Below are 17,357 nucleotides of genomic sequence, written 5' to 3' on the forward strand. Positions count from 1 at the left end.
CCAGCAGCAGACTCTGAACTTAATACGGACAAGGTGAACCACCTCTATACAGGGCAGTTGAGCTAACCATAAGCCATGCCCAGGCTCCAAGCTGTTTCAACTCCCAAACAGCCCTCATTGGCTGATTTAGTTGCTATGGTTATATATTGGCTATCCTTGTTACCATGTCCTATTCCAGCCAGTCGCCAATGGCTGACCTGTTGCCATGTCTATCCCAGTTCATTAATATTCTGACATTAATATAGATAGTAAAATAGTATATATTCATATAGTTTGTTTAGAGTTTTAGCCATTAGGGCAAATATATATAGTCCTTGACTTACAACCACAGTTGAGCCCAAAATTTCTGTTGCTAAGCGAGTCAGTTAAGTGAATTTTGTCCCATCTTACAACCTTTCTTGCCACAATTGTTAAGTGAATCACTGCAGTTGTTAAGTTAGTAACACAGTTGTTAAGTGAATTTGGCTTCCACATTGACTTTGTTTGTCAGAAGCTCACAAAATGTGATCACATGACCGCATGATATTGCAACTGTCATAAATATGAGTCAGTTTCTAAGCATCTGAATTTTTATTACATGACCATGGGGAAGCTGCAATGGTTGTGTGAAAAACATAAGTCCCTTTTATCAGTCCTGTTCTTACTTTGAATGGTCACTAAACGAACTGTTGTAACTCAAGGACTACTTGTATCTTAGCCATTGTACTATATGTAGTAAATCTGGCTCGCTTTTTACATGCTCTTATCAAACAATAAGCTTCTAATTCTTATTTACAGCAGTCAAAAGTAAAAGAGAAGATTGGTTAAATTATTGTCCTGTGAAAAGAAGAAAAACGGAAGAAAATGAAATTCAAGGTAACCATTAGCCAGGTAAAACTTAGCCATTTGATTTAGGAGGTGAGCAGAAGTTTCATCAACACCACTCAGATTGCCAAACAATACTTTGTTCTTCCTTCCATTTCTATATATTTTGTGAGTAACATCCCTGCAGATTGATACTTTTGGAATTACTCTTGCTAGACTAATCTAGCTATCAAAAATGAGATAAAAATGAGATATGGTAACACAGTTACCGTATTTTTCGGAGTATAAGATGCACATTTTTCCCAAAAAAAAAGAGGGTGAAAATCTGGATGTGTCTTTTATTTATTTATTTATTTATTTATTTATTTATTTATTTATTTATTTATTTATTTATTTTTAAATTTTTTAACCACCCTTCTCCCGAGGGACTCAGGGCGGTGCACAGCCACAATAAAACACTCATATCCATAAAATTTAAAAACAGTTTAAAAACATATTAAATATTTTGGCCCCTATAATATTAAAAAAAAACTAAGACAACCATTAAAATTCAAGTTTAAGCCAGCCCAGCTTGTTGAAACAATAATGTCTTGAGGGCACGGCGAAAGGTGCGTAGGTCAGGGATCATATGAATGTCCAGGGGCAATTCATTCCAGAGGGCAGGTGCCCCCACAGAGAAGGCTTTCCCCCGGGGGGTCGCCAGTCAACATTGTTTGACCGACGGCACCCTGAGGAGTCCGTGTCTGTGGGAGCGTATTGGCCGGTGGGAGGCTATCGGTGGCAGAAGGTGATCTCGTAAGTACCCAGGTCCTAAGCCATGGAGCGCTTTAAAGATGGTAACCAGCACCTTGAATCGCACCCGGAAGACCACTGGGAGCCAGTGCAGCTCGCGCAGGAGAGGTGTTACATGGGTGCGCCGTGTCGCTCCCATAATCACCCGCGCGGCTGCATTCTGAACCAGTTGGAGCCTCCGAGTGCTCTTCAAGGGGAGCCCCATGTAGAGAGCATTACAGTAGTCCAGACGGGAAGTGACGAGGGCATGAGTGACATTCAGACCGTATACTCTGAATGTAGAGCCACCCAGCTTCTCAAATGGAGGTTTCAGAGGCTGAAATAAGCATTAGAAAAGAAGCTTCAGAAAAAAAGCCCCCAAGCAGAGCTTCAGAGGCTTTTTTTCTGTTTCAGAGGCAGGAAGAAAAGCAAGGCACAGAGCTCACAACCAAGGAACCTGTTACTAAAATTCACCCCTGGGAACAGCTGATTGGGGGTATTCCGAGAGGCCGATCCACCTGCCAATCAGCTTTTTTCTTATTTTCCTCCCCCAAAACTAAGTGTGTCTTATACTCTGAAAAATATGGTAATCAATGGATAACAGGAGAGACTTGCAACCCTACTTGTTGGCTTCTCAGAAAAATCTGGCTGGCTGTGGTGGATTAAAGATGCTTGGCTAAATAGACCTGCAGACAGAGCCAGATGGATGATTTGTAATTTGTAATTTGATTTTGAGGACTGTGCAGAAAACGTATTTGGTTTTATTTGATTACCTTCTCCAGGAGATAAAGCTCGGTGTTGATGTCATTTGGCTTTGGAAGCATAAACCTTTGTGTTCCATGATACCAGTAAAAAGCTGTGAGATTTTACCAGTGCACCCCACAGGCTTTACTGCAAGGAGAGAGTCCCAGTGTTAGTCTACAGATAAGGGAAGGGATCAATATCAGATAGGTGCGTGGCAGCTAAAAGGAGATAAGATAAAGTTGCTACAAATATATGAGGGCAAGGCTCACAGTCCCCATAGAGGAGGATGGGACAGAGTAGCCTTGTCCTGCTTATTTCCAAAGCTTTTAACAATTGAAACAATTCCAGTTTTGGTTCACCCAGACTGCAATCTGCTCAGAATGGTTCCACTGAATTTTTGGATACCATGCATTTGTTATCTGCATGAAGCAAAACACACATTCTGTTTGCATATTTCTATTGTAAGACACCAAGCTAAAATAATAGGATGGTTTTGTTGCTAATCTTGCAGTTAATGATGAAATTCCACTTGACGCTGCAATAAAAATACTGGAAGGAAATGAAGTATTCCATGGGTCCATGAAGGATTCCAAAGCCACCTTTGAAACCTACCGGAAAATGCATCTAGAAAAAAGAAGCCGAAGCCTGGATAGCAGTCCCATAAGCTAGGATCTTTCTTTTGTAAACAACATATTTTGGACTGCATGCGCTTATATTAATGTCCTAATGACTCAGGCCTGTAATAAGATGTAACTTTCATGTATGTGACCTTCCATAATTTATTTCATGCCTACCGGTATCTTAAGTTTGCTTATTTAAGTACGTAGGTATGCTCAGCGTTGAATTCTGGAATGCGTTATAATTTCAACTGTTGGAGATTTTGTTAGGTACAGTTAAGTTCAATACCCTGCCAGTTCAAAACGAGGCCAAATAGTTTTCATTTTTATGTAGACGTTTTAAAGGAATGGAGCTGTACTTTATTAAATGTTGTGGAAACAATTAACACATCAATAAATAAGCTTTAGTAGGTTTTATCAAGGAGCATTGGAGTTTATTAGCTGCTACCTGTTTTGTTGGGACATTAGAACCATACGAGAAAACCAACTTTTGCTTTACTGTACTGTAATCCATTTGCATACTGGGTTTTTGGGGGAAGAGGGTTCTAGGTAAAAGCAAAAGGGCTATTTTTGAAATGGTTGCTATGATTTAAATGAAAATATATTTTAAATTTTTCATTCAGAATCCTTTTAACAAGCATTTCATTTGGAGTCTTCCAATTATTTTTACAAGACAAATCCCTCAGTAAGCTATATTAGCTAAATGTAACAGAAATTTGTGCCTCGAAACTATTGTGGTGTTGAATGTTGTGCCTTTTATTGTTTGGCAGTTTTGTTACTTTGTTTATTTTGACAGCAATATGTATTTTGAGTAAATGTTTAGTCACTTTCAAATGGTATTATTTGTTTACAGAATTAAAAACATATTTTTTACCATAAGTGTTTTTTCTGTATTTGTAAAAATTACTCGCTTAAATTTTAAGTTGGTTGGCTAAGGTTATAAATGACATCTTGTGCAAGGTGACTCATCTCCAAAATCTATTTTTTTAGTTCTGCTTTTATAGAGGTTTGCTTTTTTGACTGAAAGTTTACAATGCTTTTGAGCAAAACAAAAACAAAACCACACAACATAATTAAACGATGCGTGTGAGACTTCCAGTTTGGGTGTGTAAGCACATCTCTTGCTACTCTCCGGATTAAAGGATTTTTCAAACACCAGGTTTCCACTTCAAAAGTCACCACTTCAAAAGTCACAGTATGTGTGCCAGAGAGGGTTCTTCTAGGATCTGTACTGTTTTTCTGGCAATTAAAAGAGAAAAAATGACAAGAATGAAACATTTCAACAGCAAACATTTCCTTGTTGGACACAAAACTCAGCAGAATTAAACAAAGTTCACCATTATTTTTCCAGAATAGAAAACAATACAGAATAGAAACACTTTTAAACTTCGTGAGATCATTCTCTGCTGAAAAAAAGATAAACCATAGAGCTGCCCAAATCATAACGATTCTATTGATAACTTAAGTAAAAAGAAGTTCTACAAAGAAGTGTGATTATTGGCTCAAATTGCTCTGGGTAAAATGAATCCAGTGTTGTGCTGGGCCAACATTTAATGCTGCATCTTTCCCATTTAATTTTTCTGCTTCCTCAGTTTATACAGTTCATTCAGTAAAATGAATCATTTCTCAAAATCCCATTTCCTCCACTCTTCTTTGAATCTGCCTCTGTTCTTTTGTCATTGAATTAAATGTATTAATTTCCCCTCAGACTGTTAACTGCTGAAGATCTCTCTGTTAGTTTGCAAACTGTAACTATTGAATACCAAGTGATTACCTTTAATGTTCATTGATAAAATACTGGATATTAATTGTAATTTCATTTTTGGACTTCCAATATGCATTAGCTTGGTTCCAAAAATGCGTTCAGTCCTATTCAATTCAGAGAGAACTGATACTGACTGGTCACAGTTTCTTTTGTTAGAAGAAATGTCCATCTGGGTTCAGTTCTAAGTGGGGAGAAAGACACTGAAAACATGGAGACTGCTTGGAAGGATGGTTTAATGGTGAAGCAGAACCACCAAGCACGTGTGATTCTGGGTAGCTGACCACATGGAGAGAGAAATATATTTATACCCTCTCTTGGGCCTTGTCCTAGAGCTTCCTATTCCTGTGCAAGAAATATATCCTATTAGTTGTCAGACTCCCAGGGGGTTATGCAGGGGTCCAGCTAACCTGTAGGCTGTCTGTCCCAGGCTTGGTTGAATCTTGCTGGGTGATGATGTAATGAAGAGGTTTATGTCCTGAAAGGGTGTTGGGCAATTCCTATTATGGCTAAATGGCTTTTTCCTGGTTTGGATCTTGAGTGAGGGCTAATCCTATCAATCTGGAGCTGAAGGCCTTTTGTCTTGTAGATAAGATGGCCCAGTCTTTTTGGGGCTATTAACAAAGGTAGGGGCTGCTTTCCAAGAGCATGTTTCTCCTTTTCTAATCCAGGGAAATATAATATCCTGCGTTTTTAATATTTCCTAAAATATTTCATTCTTCTAAGAGAGGTAGGTGCTAACTTTCTTCACTTTACTTTGTAGATAATGTATATTCATATCTCTATCTCCTGCAGAGGATGAGGTCCTGCAATAGGCTGCTGCTTCTATTTATTTTGTAGAGATTTTCTGATTCATTTTTAGCTGTATTTAGTTTTTAGTTTACTTTATTGTCATTGCGCCTTGTAGAACGAAATTAAATTCCATCTTCAGTGTACATTATAACTGTAGTTCATAACTATAACTAGTTATAACTAGTTCATTTTTGGTAAATAAACCATTATTAAGTATGATTATATAATATTCAGATTAATAAATTTAAGAATCGATTTTCACACTGATCGTGTTTATTAACCATAACCTGCCTAGCCATTGATAACAATTCTGGGAGTTCAAATCCATACACTTAGAAGTTTTCAAAACTTGCAAACAATGAAAAAGGAAGCAGCTGATTTATCTCCATATGTCATAGGGCTTCCTTCTCACACTCATCTTTTTGATAACTCCTTTGAAATCCACGCTATATGAGAAACTTTTTTTAAAAGTAATACCTATTCAATCATATCACTCAGTCTGAATGATTAAAACCACTTCCTCTAAAATCTCATTGAATGAGATAAGAGTTATGAGCAATGCTAAAACCAGATAGGAAACCACTTTTAACCTTTAGTCAATTTCCTCTTTTTCCAAATAATTTTATTAAAGGGAAAAAAAATAACACAGGCTAAAAAAAGGAGTAAAAGCAGCAGAGGAATAATAGGAAAGACATAAAAGAATAGAAAAAATGAAACAGAACTAGAAATATAGTAAAGAAAAAGAAAAGATATATAAAGGAGTGAATCTCAACCTTCATCACAAAAAGTATAAACAATTTTAGTAACTTCACCTCTTAAATTACAAAAATGATTGTGTCTTCCCATATCTCCTCTCTTTATCTGTAAACAAATCCATAAAATATTGTCATTTCAGTCTTGGTGTTAGCAAAAATTCATGATGGGTTACCAAAAATAACATTTTTATTTATTTATATTTATATAACCATCCATCTCCCTCAGAGTTAAACATATCTATTTTAACCTTGAACAAATTAGACCAACTTTATATTTCTCCCTTTTATTTCTAACAATCTTTATCTTTAGTCCTTTCAAATAATAACATAGAACTTTATTTCTTTTCATTGATCTCTTTAAATTTCTTCGTTGTCTCTTCTCATGAGATTCTTCAAGTCTTTTGTAAATCCCATATAGAAAAATTATCCCGGTTACTCTTGGTTTATTATTTATCCCTTTTAATTATTAAAACAGCCAACTTCTTTTCTATGTGTAGTATAACATTTTTTCCATGTAATTTTTGTGGCATTTCATTTGTAAGTCCACTTTCAATTCAGCCTCTGTCTTGTTAGGTAAAACTTGTCCCTCTTTCATAACTTGTTCCTCTGTGAGATTGGTAGCACAGGAAAACTGATTAAAGGTGGAATAATGACCTCTGGAGGTACTGTGATGGCGCCAGCTATGAGGAGGATGAGTTCGACCCTCCAACAGGGATGACATGATTGCCCCATAATGCCTGGAGAGCCCAGGGCCCAAGAACAAACCATTCCCAGGCCTGTCTGGCATGGGGAGGGCAGTCAACTAGATGATAGCCGCCTGCATGAGAGGACCAGCTACCAAGGGCCAGTGATGATTAAAGGCTACTGATCACTTTGATGAAGAACAGCTGCCTCCTCCACCAGATCTTCAGCTGAGAAGAATGGAGCAAAGGGAGGCACAGAGGTTGTCAAGGTTACTCATAAGGAAGCAGCCTCGCCTTTTCTCACTTGGAACACCTAGTGTGGGGTGATTTAGGCAGGGGGAAGGCTGTTTGTCAGGAACAATTGTTTGCTTCCTGGCCTTTGCGGACTGTGAATTGTGTTTTATGGCTTTGTGGACTCTGAACCTCGAACTTGCCTTGCTGATCCTAAACTTTGCCTAAACCGGACTTAGCTTTGCATTTTTGGAATCTAGGACTTTGATTTGTGGACTAGGAATTGTGTTTGTCACTGCCTCAGGACTCAGGTTGTGGGTCTGTGTAGTACTGCTGTCGGGGTTTGGGTGGAGCCTTATTAACCCCATTGGGAGGGTTGTCTGTCACTGTGCAATAAACTGACTTAGCTAGCATCTGCGCTTGTCAGCGTGACCCGAGTCAGAACAGATACAGGCCTTTGAAGTCCCATCCGTTCTTGCTCTTGTCTACAGCTTTTGATATCATCAAATATTTACACTGTCATTTAGAATTCCTTTGGAATTTATTATGCAACTGGACAATTGTGAAAACAGAGTTTTCACACCTCAAGTTGAAGGAAGAATGTAAATGCCACAGATATGCAGGCCATCCTGAAAGCAATTGTTCTTCCAAAAGCCAAAGCTGCATTGTTCTGAAAATAGCAGGAAAACAGATTCTGTAAGCCCATGCAGCACCCATGCAAAATAGCCTGCAGGCTATCAGAGTTTGTTGCAGCACACACAATCAGACACACAAATAATTCTGCAGGATTCAACTACATAAGAAACTTCTTTATATACAATATCATGCAGCAAAATTCAGCATACAATATCAGGAACACAAAAGCAATATTCATAGAAGGGAGTCATTACAGAGTAGAGAGATACAGAGGGTATATATTATACAGAGGCAGCCATTACAGATGTTGTGGAAAATGAGAGTCTGAAACACATTCCTGGGTCAGACAGATGCATTTATTTGCGCAAAGGTTCAGTGCAGTGTTTGGTTCTAGCAAATCTGAACAAGAATTAATTATGATTTCACGATTTATATATGTTTTCAAGACAAAGAGTTCTATGAGCCCTTCCGGCTTCCATATATGGTTACATTAAAAATACATTATACTTACATTACACTTTACTAATTACCAAACCATTACATACTAGTTAATAAAATTATTGTGGCTTACACATTTTCACTACTCCATCAATTACTAATCATTAAACTATTACAACTTTACTTAACCCATAATTTTATAGTTTACAACTTTCCTTTAAGTGCTGTAATGTTTAAATGCAGAAATTATGGCTATACTTTAAACAATAAGTAACTTTCTGTATCCTTTCAGATGTTCCCATAGATCTGAATTTCCGTAGTTTCTGATTCTATTAAGAAGCAGTGTGTTTGACACAGTGTCATAGGTCAAGTAATTATGAGGTAATCCATGACCGGATGGATGACAGCTGGGCCTCATCAGAAGATATATTTACCAATAATGAAATTCAGCTGCCTCTAACAAGCACGTATACTTATGTGAATAGATAGGTTCTCTCAAAGTTTAATAGAGAAGGTTATTCAAAGTTCATATATTTGATCTGACTTTATGTATCTGACTTGGAGTGATTATTTCTTTTATTCACCTTATTTGCTACTAATTACCTCATTTCTACCTCACAGAGGCCAAACCAACTCTTCTATACAGTTCAGCAAGTCCAAGCCACGCCCAGACTCCAAACTGTCTCTTATGGCCCCATACAAACAAATACTTCTAAACAGTCCCCATTGGCTGACCTGTTACCATGTCTATCCAAACGGTCCCCATTGGCTGATCTCTTGCCTATTCCAGTCTATGAATATTCATACTGTGACACAGTCTTGAAGTCATTAAATTTTAATTTTCAAGTGACAGTTTTCACAATAGCACACTTTTTTTTTGAAAAAAGTTCTTTTTATTTTTTTAAACATAAAACATAAAATACATCTTTTTAGAGCAAGTACAATTACTCACATTCCCTCAACCAATTTTGTTCCAAATTTTATCCATTTACATCTTTAAAAAAAAAGAAAGAAAAAAGAAAAAAAAGTCTTATTCTAAACATTTATCATTCTACTATATCACCCAAAATTCTAAACAATTATTTCCAAATAAACACCATTCCAAATCTTTGTCATTTTAACAATCAATATTTCATATATATCCCTCATTCCTAAAACCCATTACATCAAATCTATATTCTACTTCTCTTAAATGGCAGCTAGTATCCATGATCTTGACAAAAAATATTTTCCTCCTCTCTTAAAGTCATTTCAAAATCAATCAACATTTCCATCTATAATTTGTTACTCCCAAAATACTTTATTTTGTTTACTTCAGGCTTGTTCTCAAATACTATTAAGTCTGATATTTAGCTGATTCATAATTTAAATAGCTATTTCTACAGTAGCACACAACTTGTGTTCCTGCAGCCAAAATCTATCCATGGAAGAAATCTGAGGCAAAGCTAAGGAAGCAAACGTGGAAATTTCCAGATTATTGATCTATTATACACAACACTATTTTAGGACTGTTTTACAGTTGATTCACCTGCAGGAGCCCTGTGGTGTGGAAGGACCTGTAGACCTGTGTTGAAAATTAGTTGATAAAGATTCTCAGTCAGAGAAGATTCTCTGGAAGTTGAATCATGTCAACTGGATTTCTTTTCTTGTTTGTTTGAAACAAGAAAAGTAGCTTCTTCAGTATATGGAAAATTAGATTTTCCCCTGAAATATATCCTGTAACAAAGCAATTGATAGTACTGTTTCACATGTAATGACTTTAATGCATAAAAAAAGAAAAGGAGCCCAGCTTTGGATAACTCAAACTTTTGAGAACCTGCAAATAGTCTGTATCACTCTCCCTGTTGAAGATGGAGACACATATTATTTTTCAAAGAAGAACTGGATTGGTGGATGTGAGAAAAATAGGAATTATTCCTGTAAAAGCATAACCTGAGTTACGCCATTTTGAAATCATGTTAAGGTTTTGTTTTACTTTGTATAACCTGATTATATAATTTAGCTGACATTTAAGAACATGAGAAAGGAAATGTGTAATTCCTGTTTTTGAGAAGATGTTTGTTTTGCAGGAAATACGTTCCTGGGTTAACTTGCCCTTATTAATTAAAGGAAGTACGCAATTGATGTTTTTGAGGGGTATTTCTGTTGGGAATTGGGGAATTTCCAGGGTGGAATTATGTACTGCATATGTTATATAAGATGTTATGTAAGATCTGGAACTGATTCCCAAGGTACTTTATTGACGTGTATTCTGAATGTCCTGAAGACTATAAAAACTTGTGTAAATTGTTTTATTTCCGTCTTTCTCTACTTTAGAGAGAAAGTCCCTTTGCAAAGAATAAACTCTGTACAGGCTTATTTCGGTTTTTGTCTCTTTAAAACGATAATGGGATTTACCTGTCTACCACAATTGGCGCCCGAACAGGGACTGAAAACATTCTGTCTGGAAGGGATTTCCCTGCGTGCGCACATAACACTGATTTCAGTGAGATGGGGTTATTTCCTTTCCAGCCGGAATTGCTTTTCTATGAACCTTGAGGCAGAGACCTGAATGCCTGGACAGAGAGGAACGTTCCTGAAGACTTCGGTGCACCAGGAGTGAGTATATGTTTTCTTTTTGGTGGTTTGGATTTGTGTATGTTTGTGTGTGTGGCCTGTATGATTTGTGTGTATAATTAGTGTAATACAGGTTGGGGAAAGTATGGGGACTTTACTAGGGAAAAGTGCTGCAGAGACTGAAATATCCTCCATCCCCCATATCTCCATTAGTGGTTAGAGGATTGGTTGGAAGCTTGTACAAAGGTATTAGATAAGGTGACTATGATTAATTATTGTAAGGAGGTTTGGCTGACGTTTGTGTTGATACAGCCTAATTATAGGTGGAGTAAGTTTGGGGAGTCAGACCCATATTGGATCAATGCTTTGAAGAAAGTTTTGGTGAAAGAAGAAGTTGAAAGTTCAATTGTTATATGTTGAACCTCAGTTCCATGTTCAGTAGTTTAACTCCTCTTCCCCGAGAAGTTCTAGAGTTTTGTATGGGAAGGAAGAAGAAGAGGAAGGTTGGGATCCTTTAGCTTATGCTACATGCCCACCTCCCACTCCTTCGTATAATCCAAGTTGTGGGTGAAATTGATGTTGTTGCTGGGAGCCGAAAGGAAGAGACTTTAGCAGGGCAGTAATATAGGCAGCTGGAAAAGGAGTTGGGTGAATTGTTAGTAACTGTGAAACAGAATCCATCCACTTCTCCTCATGTTACATGTTCACAAACTAAAGGAATGTTTCCTTTAAGCTGAATGGTATTGCGGCTTTTGTGAATGAGTCTTTGACATCTTCTGATCTGGAAGATTACAAAAGAAATATGCCGTCTTTCTAAGCGGATCTGATTAAGTTGTCTGAGTCATTGGATTTGTTCTTGAGACCCAATCTGTATACTTTTGCAGAGTTACAGTGTATATTGGGTTATTTGTTCTCCCCTGGGGAGAGGTCACAAATTTGAAAGGCAGCTATGGTTTTTTTTTTGGATAAAACCCAAGTGGGGGCTGTTCAGCCCGTTGCTGCAGATGTTAAGTCTCCATTAGTTGATCCTGGTTGGAATAATAATAATTTAGCTGATCGGGAACAAATGGAGGGAGTTAAGACAGCTGTACCTCAAGGAAGAAACAAAAGTTTTTGAGGTGGAACAGTTGTGGGAAGAAACACCGTTTGTGTTTCTGGAAAATATTAAGGACAATTTGAATAAGCACACTGGTCTTTCTCCTGAAACGCCGGCTTATGAGTCCTTAATGAAAATGACATTTGTGACGAAATCATGGCCAGACATACAGAAGCTACTACTGATATTGCTGCTCTGTTGAAAGAAGCTTAAAAGGTCTATGTGAATAGGGATGAGGCCAAGACTAGAAGAGGAAAAGGTTTTGTGAAACTTCGATTGCAATGTGGCGACAGTGTCCTGGAATTGGGAGAGGATTACACCAGTGGAAAAAAGTCTAGTGTTGGTGGATTGAAAAGCAAAAAGTGTATTATACGTTTGGATGTGATATTTGTTCTAGAAGTAGGTCTTAATCTGCTTGGGAGAGATGCATTGTCTCTTCTGGGATGTGAGCTTGGTATACAGATCTTTATTGTTCTTGGATGAGGCAGAAAACTCTGTAGGAATGTAGTAAGGAAGGTTTATTGTTCTTCTTACCTGAGGTTGAATGCGAATATTTTGTCTTTGATTAATGTGATGAGATGGTGATATGTGTGTGCTGGCTAATTAAGTGACCTTCTTGGCTTAAGTCTGGAGCTGTGGAGGACAGGTGTGGTTAGGGCCCAAAATCAAGTTTTTGATTAAAAACCGCATCCTGAAGTTTTCCACTGCTTGAGGAATGGGCTACAAGATGTCAAGGATAAAACTGAAATGGGTATCTGAAGGGATGGAACCTTTCCAGGTTTTATTCCAGGTTTGCAAATGTTGTTAAATGGTATGTGTGTGTAATGAGAGTTGTTTAGGCAATAGAGCTCATTGTCTTGAAAATAATAATAATGAGAATGATAATAAAGCTCCCTGAAGTATTTGTATTGGTAGGGAAAAGGCATGTGTGCGTTGGAATACACTAAAAGGTCTGATTGCAGAATAAATATGAGTGTATGTGGTAAGCCCTTAAATGGGGGTGGTAAAGTGATCCTGATATTTGTGAATGCCTGTGCGTTGAACCCCTGAGAAATTTCCTTTTGTATATTGAAATAGTGAGTGGCAAGAGTTTGTTGTTGTAGTTGTTGTTATGTTGTAATAGCAAGTGTGTGAATGAGCAAGTGAGAGATGAGAGAGATCCTATGGAGAAGTAGGATTAGGTAGAGGTATTTGCGATGTTAATTAGAGACAGGAGTAGTATTTTTCTTCTCTATATTTTTCTCCGTCTTTTTGTTCTGAATAAGAGAAGTAAGAAAGGGGGGAGGGAAGGTGCGGTTTGTTTTCCCTTTTACACATTTTTTTTTCCTTTGTTGAGTTTGTCTGAGAGAAAGGAGGGGCGAATGGGTGATTTGATCCTGCATTGTTTCTGACTGCATTGGCAGCTATGCAGATGTATTTCCTGTTCTGCTTTAGAGAAGTGACATTGAAAGTTTGAAAAGTTTTTGGGAGTAGAGATCCGGAGTACCTCTATTAGGTGATTTTCTTTTGCTTTTTGAAGTTTTTTATTATCCTCTTTTATGTTTTTGTGTCTGTGTATTTTGAATGATTTTGAATGCTGAGAAGGAGATTTCTAGATTTCTAGATACTAGATACTGGATAGTTGACTATGTTATTTTAGCTTAGTGTTGTCTAGGTAAAGGATGTTTCCTTGAGGGAAGAATTACTGGTAGAAGGTAAAGATGACTTTTGGTCTGGTTAGCTAGGAAGTTACTTGTAAGTTTGTCTGTATAGACTAGTGAATTTAGATTAAGCTTTGCATTTCTTTGAAGCTTGTGGAAATAGTTTAGCTAATTTTTGATAGAAGTGTGGTGTGATTCCTCTGAAGTGGGGAGAGTTGAGTATTTATTGAGACTCTATTGATTTATTGATAGTTAATTTTAAACTAAGTTGTTTGGAAGAAAGGTTGAAGAGTTGAAGAGTTGAAGAAAGTAAAAATATAGTGTTGCTCCAGTGTTATGTTTGCCTGGTTTAAGGAAAAATTTCCACTTGTCTGTAGTAGTGGAAGATGGTATAGCCAAAGGAATGTTGGTTTGCATGTGAACTGGGAACTAAAAAGGTGGTGCACAAATGCTAGGTTTTTAAAATTGTCTCAAGAGAGTTTGGTTCTCTTGACCAATAGGAGAGAGAGATGGGAAGATGTGGAATGAAATTGTGTGGTTATGAATAAATGAATTGAGAATAGGATGAGACTGGATGAGATGCAGTTGTGAATGGAGGCACTATTGAGATATTGGAAGGTGGAAAGTTACCGTTTGAATGGTCAGTGCAGATATGTGAGGTTTTTGCTTTATTGTAAGCATTGCACATATTAATTAATGAGGTAGGGAATATTTATGCTGATTTAAACTATGCTTATGGTATCTTACATACTTTTGGAAAAATCTGGATTGAAAGGGGGTTGATATTTAGTAAAAGGAATTGCGATAGGTGGAAACTATCACAGCTGTTTTAAAGGCAGCTGGGGATCCTTCTAAACTTGATATTATATAAATAGTGGATGAAGGGGTGTGTAAGTGAATGGGAAATGGATTACTAAAATGGAGTGAGAATTTTTACTAAAGTTGTGATGTGGAATGTGATTGAATGAGTGCATGAGGGAACCTATTGGGGAACGCAAGCACTTATTGATTTTATTAAATGTATATGCATATATGTGTCTAGGGGTGTGTATACAATAGTTATACAAATGGTACGGAAATGAATACATTGTGTATGTAAAAAAATATGTAGAGATTTGACCATTTGGCCTTTTCAATGAATCTAAGTAGATTACATTGAAATGCTGGTGGTGTGACCATTGATATATGTAATAATAATAGTGGATTATTTTACTGGATAGGTTGAAGCCTTTCTTTGTGTAAAGATAGGTGCTCAGAAGATTGTTAAATCATATTAGAGCGAATAATACCCAAATATAGTGATAGGGGTATACATTTCATTGTCCAAGGTGATGAAGGTTATGGAACAATTAGGAATTGATTGGCAATTACATTTATTGTTTAAAAATTAATGTTAGAGTTTCAACTACTTTGAATGAAGTGTTTGCCTTTAGCTCTATTAAGAATAGGAACTAGTCCTAGGAAAGATCTGGGGATATCTATGTATGAAATGATGTTTGGATTGTCATATGTGGGGAAAGTTGAGATGCCTAGGATAGAATTGAAGGATGTTTTTTCTGAAAATATATATACAGGGACTGTCCCAGTGTTTTTCTCATTTAAGGTAAAAAGGACAGAATCTACCTCTTGATTTCCAAGCACATGAATACAAAAGTGGAGACTGGGTCCGATAAAAGCCATTACTGAGAAGAAGTTGCAGCTGGTGTGGAAAGGACCGTTCCAAGTTTTGCTGACTACTGAATCGGCTGTAAGGACTAAGGAACAAATTTGGGTATGCTATTCCAGAGTCAAGGGATTGGTGGCTTTGCCTTATGGAAGGACAGTTGCTACGGAACCTGCAAACCCTCTTAAATTGACTTTTTGATGACAAACCTTTAGACGATTGATGACCAATGGATGGAAGAAGAGTTTTATGAAGAGATTTGTATTTGGCTAGGAGTGGTAATATATTCTTGTTGTGTTTTTGATTGTATTGAGGAAAGATATTATTGATTGGTGTAAATCTATGTTTTGATATCCAGTGGATGTAAGTTCTCCTTGATTGATTGATGTTGGGGGAGCTAGTTCACTAGGAATAATGGGGTTTTTTGTGGTAATGTTTGTTATTCTACAGGTGTGGATAGGAATGGGGATTTTGGCTGTGTTGCCTAGTTACCCTATAACATGGTAGCAGCTATGTTTCCATACTGAATTCGAGCACCGTTATTCTTTTATAGAAACACCACTAACTCTAATAGACACCACTGAGGAAGCTGAGATATGTATTAAGTCATCTTTTGAAGATGGTGTGTGCCAAGTGCAAACGTACATATGAGATAGTTCCTCAATACATTGGCCTTACAAATAGAATGGAATTTTTATATAAGCAATGTACTGAGCTATTTGGTAATTATATACCTTCATACAAGAAGTTTTGGATTTTGGAGGAAGGGTTACATTTTCTATGTCTAAGGATACAAGTTCCCTCCAAGTTAATGTTTTTATGTGGTAACATGGTATTGACCAAATTACCTATTGTATAGAGAGGAGTTTCTATACTGTTACAGGATATTCTTAGTTTACAGAAATAAAAGATAATGAAGAGGAGAATTGGGGATTGTGAGAAAAATAGGAATTATTCCTGTAAAAGCATAACCTGAGTTACGCCATTTTGAAATCATGTTAAGGTTTTGTTTTACTTTGTATAACCTGATTATATAATTTAGCTGACATTTAAGAACATGAGAAAGGAAATGTGTAATTCCTGTTTTTGAGAAGATGTTTGTTTTGCAGGAAATACGTTCCTGGGTTAACTTGCCCTTATTAATTAAAGGAAGTACGCAATTGATGTTTTTGAGGGGTATTTCTGTTGGGAATTGGGGAATTTCCAGGGTGGAATTATGTACTGCATATGTTATATAAGATGTTATGTAAGATCTGGAACTGATTCCCAAGGTACTTTATTGACGTGTATTCTGAATGTCCTGAAGACTATAAAAACTTGTGTAAATTGTTTTATTTCCGTCTTTCTCTACTTTAGAGAGAAAGTCCCTTTGCAAAGAATAAACTCTGTACAGGCTTATTTCGGTCTTTGTCTCTTTAAAACGATAATGGGATTTACCTGTCTACCACAGTGGAAGATACTCAGGCTTCAAAGACTGACATTTAGGATCTGATTATGGACATTTAAACATTTAGAGCATTTAGGACATGACTGAAAAATATTGTATCTAGGAATATTGTATCTAGGTTTGGCTTGCTATCCATTATACATTTAGTGTTGTTCACAGATATCATGCTAAAACAGGGCTGTCAAACTCAAGGCCTGGGGGCCAGATCTGGCCCATGGAGTGCTTCGATCTGGCCCACAGGGTCACCCCAGAAACAGCAAAGGACTGGCCCGCAGTGCCTCTGTCAGCAAAAACAGCTCCTGAGCTCCGTTTTCGCTGGCAGAGTTGCAGGACACCGTCACAGTCGAAAATGGAGCTCGTGAGGGCCATGGTCAGCCCTCCTGAGCTCCATTTTCGCCGGCAGAGGGTTGCAGGAAGGCATGGCAGCTGAAAATGGAGCTTGGGAGCCCATTTTCACTGGCAGAGCTCTTAGGCCATTACAGGTGCCCCCGGCATGAGTGACATCAAGTTGGCCATGCCCACCCTGGCCCCCCGAGGTCAAACACAAGCCTGATGCGGCCCTCAATGAAATCGAGTTTGACACTCCTGTGCTAAAGGAACTGGCAAATGCTTTGTGAGTAGAACAGACATTGCATAGCCCCTATTATCCACCATTATCAGGAAAAGTTGAATGAACTAAAAACTGCTTTAGATTCACTAGAATTTTGTGTGAGCAAACTCCA

The 17,357-nt window shown here is 37.4% G+C and overlaps 1 protein-coding gene and 1 long non-coding RNA gene across 9 annotated transcripts in view; one reads left to right on the forward strand and one right to left on the reverse strand.

The window, feature by feature from the left end:
• The window catches only part of RESF1 (retroelement silencing factor 1), a 43,513-nt gene extending 39,701 nt beyond the window's left edge, over window positions 1-3,812 (forward strand). For 7 of the 8 annotated variants that reach the window (XM_087873096.1, XM_034403372.3, XM_087873097.1 and 4 more), the window contains 2 exons: window positions 778-855; window positions 2,831-3,812. In XM_087873096.1, coding sequence (XP_087729222.1) covers window positions 778-855; window positions 2,831-2,988 — 236 coding nt within the window. In that variant the 3' untranslated portion in view covers window positions 2,989-3,812. Of the gene's footprint in view, window positions 1-777; window positions 871-2,830 lie in introns of all 8 variants that reach the window. The other variant, XM_034403375.3, reaches the window with a different exon arrangement.
• Window positions 3,813-4,045: 233 nt separating this feature from the next.
• Window positions 4,046-8,945, reverse strand: LOC117655717 (uncharacterized). The gene is made up of 3 exons (XR_004588774.3): window positions 8,837-8,945; window positions 7,743-7,829; window positions 4,046-4,175 (listed from the first exon to the last, which is right to left on the reverse strand). It is a non-coding gene; the product is annotated as an uncharacterized LOC117655717 (long non-coding RNA).
• Window positions 8,946-17,357: the final 8,412 nt, after the last annotated feature.

Source organism: Pantherophis guttatus, chromosome 7 (genome assembly GCF_059756535.1).
Source record: "Pantherophis guttatus breed Tessera chromosome 7, ASM5975653v1, whole genome shotgun sequence".
Classification (NCBI taxonomy): Eukaryota; Metazoa; Chordata; class Lepidosauria; order Squamata; family Colubridae; genus Pantherophis; species Pantherophis guttatus.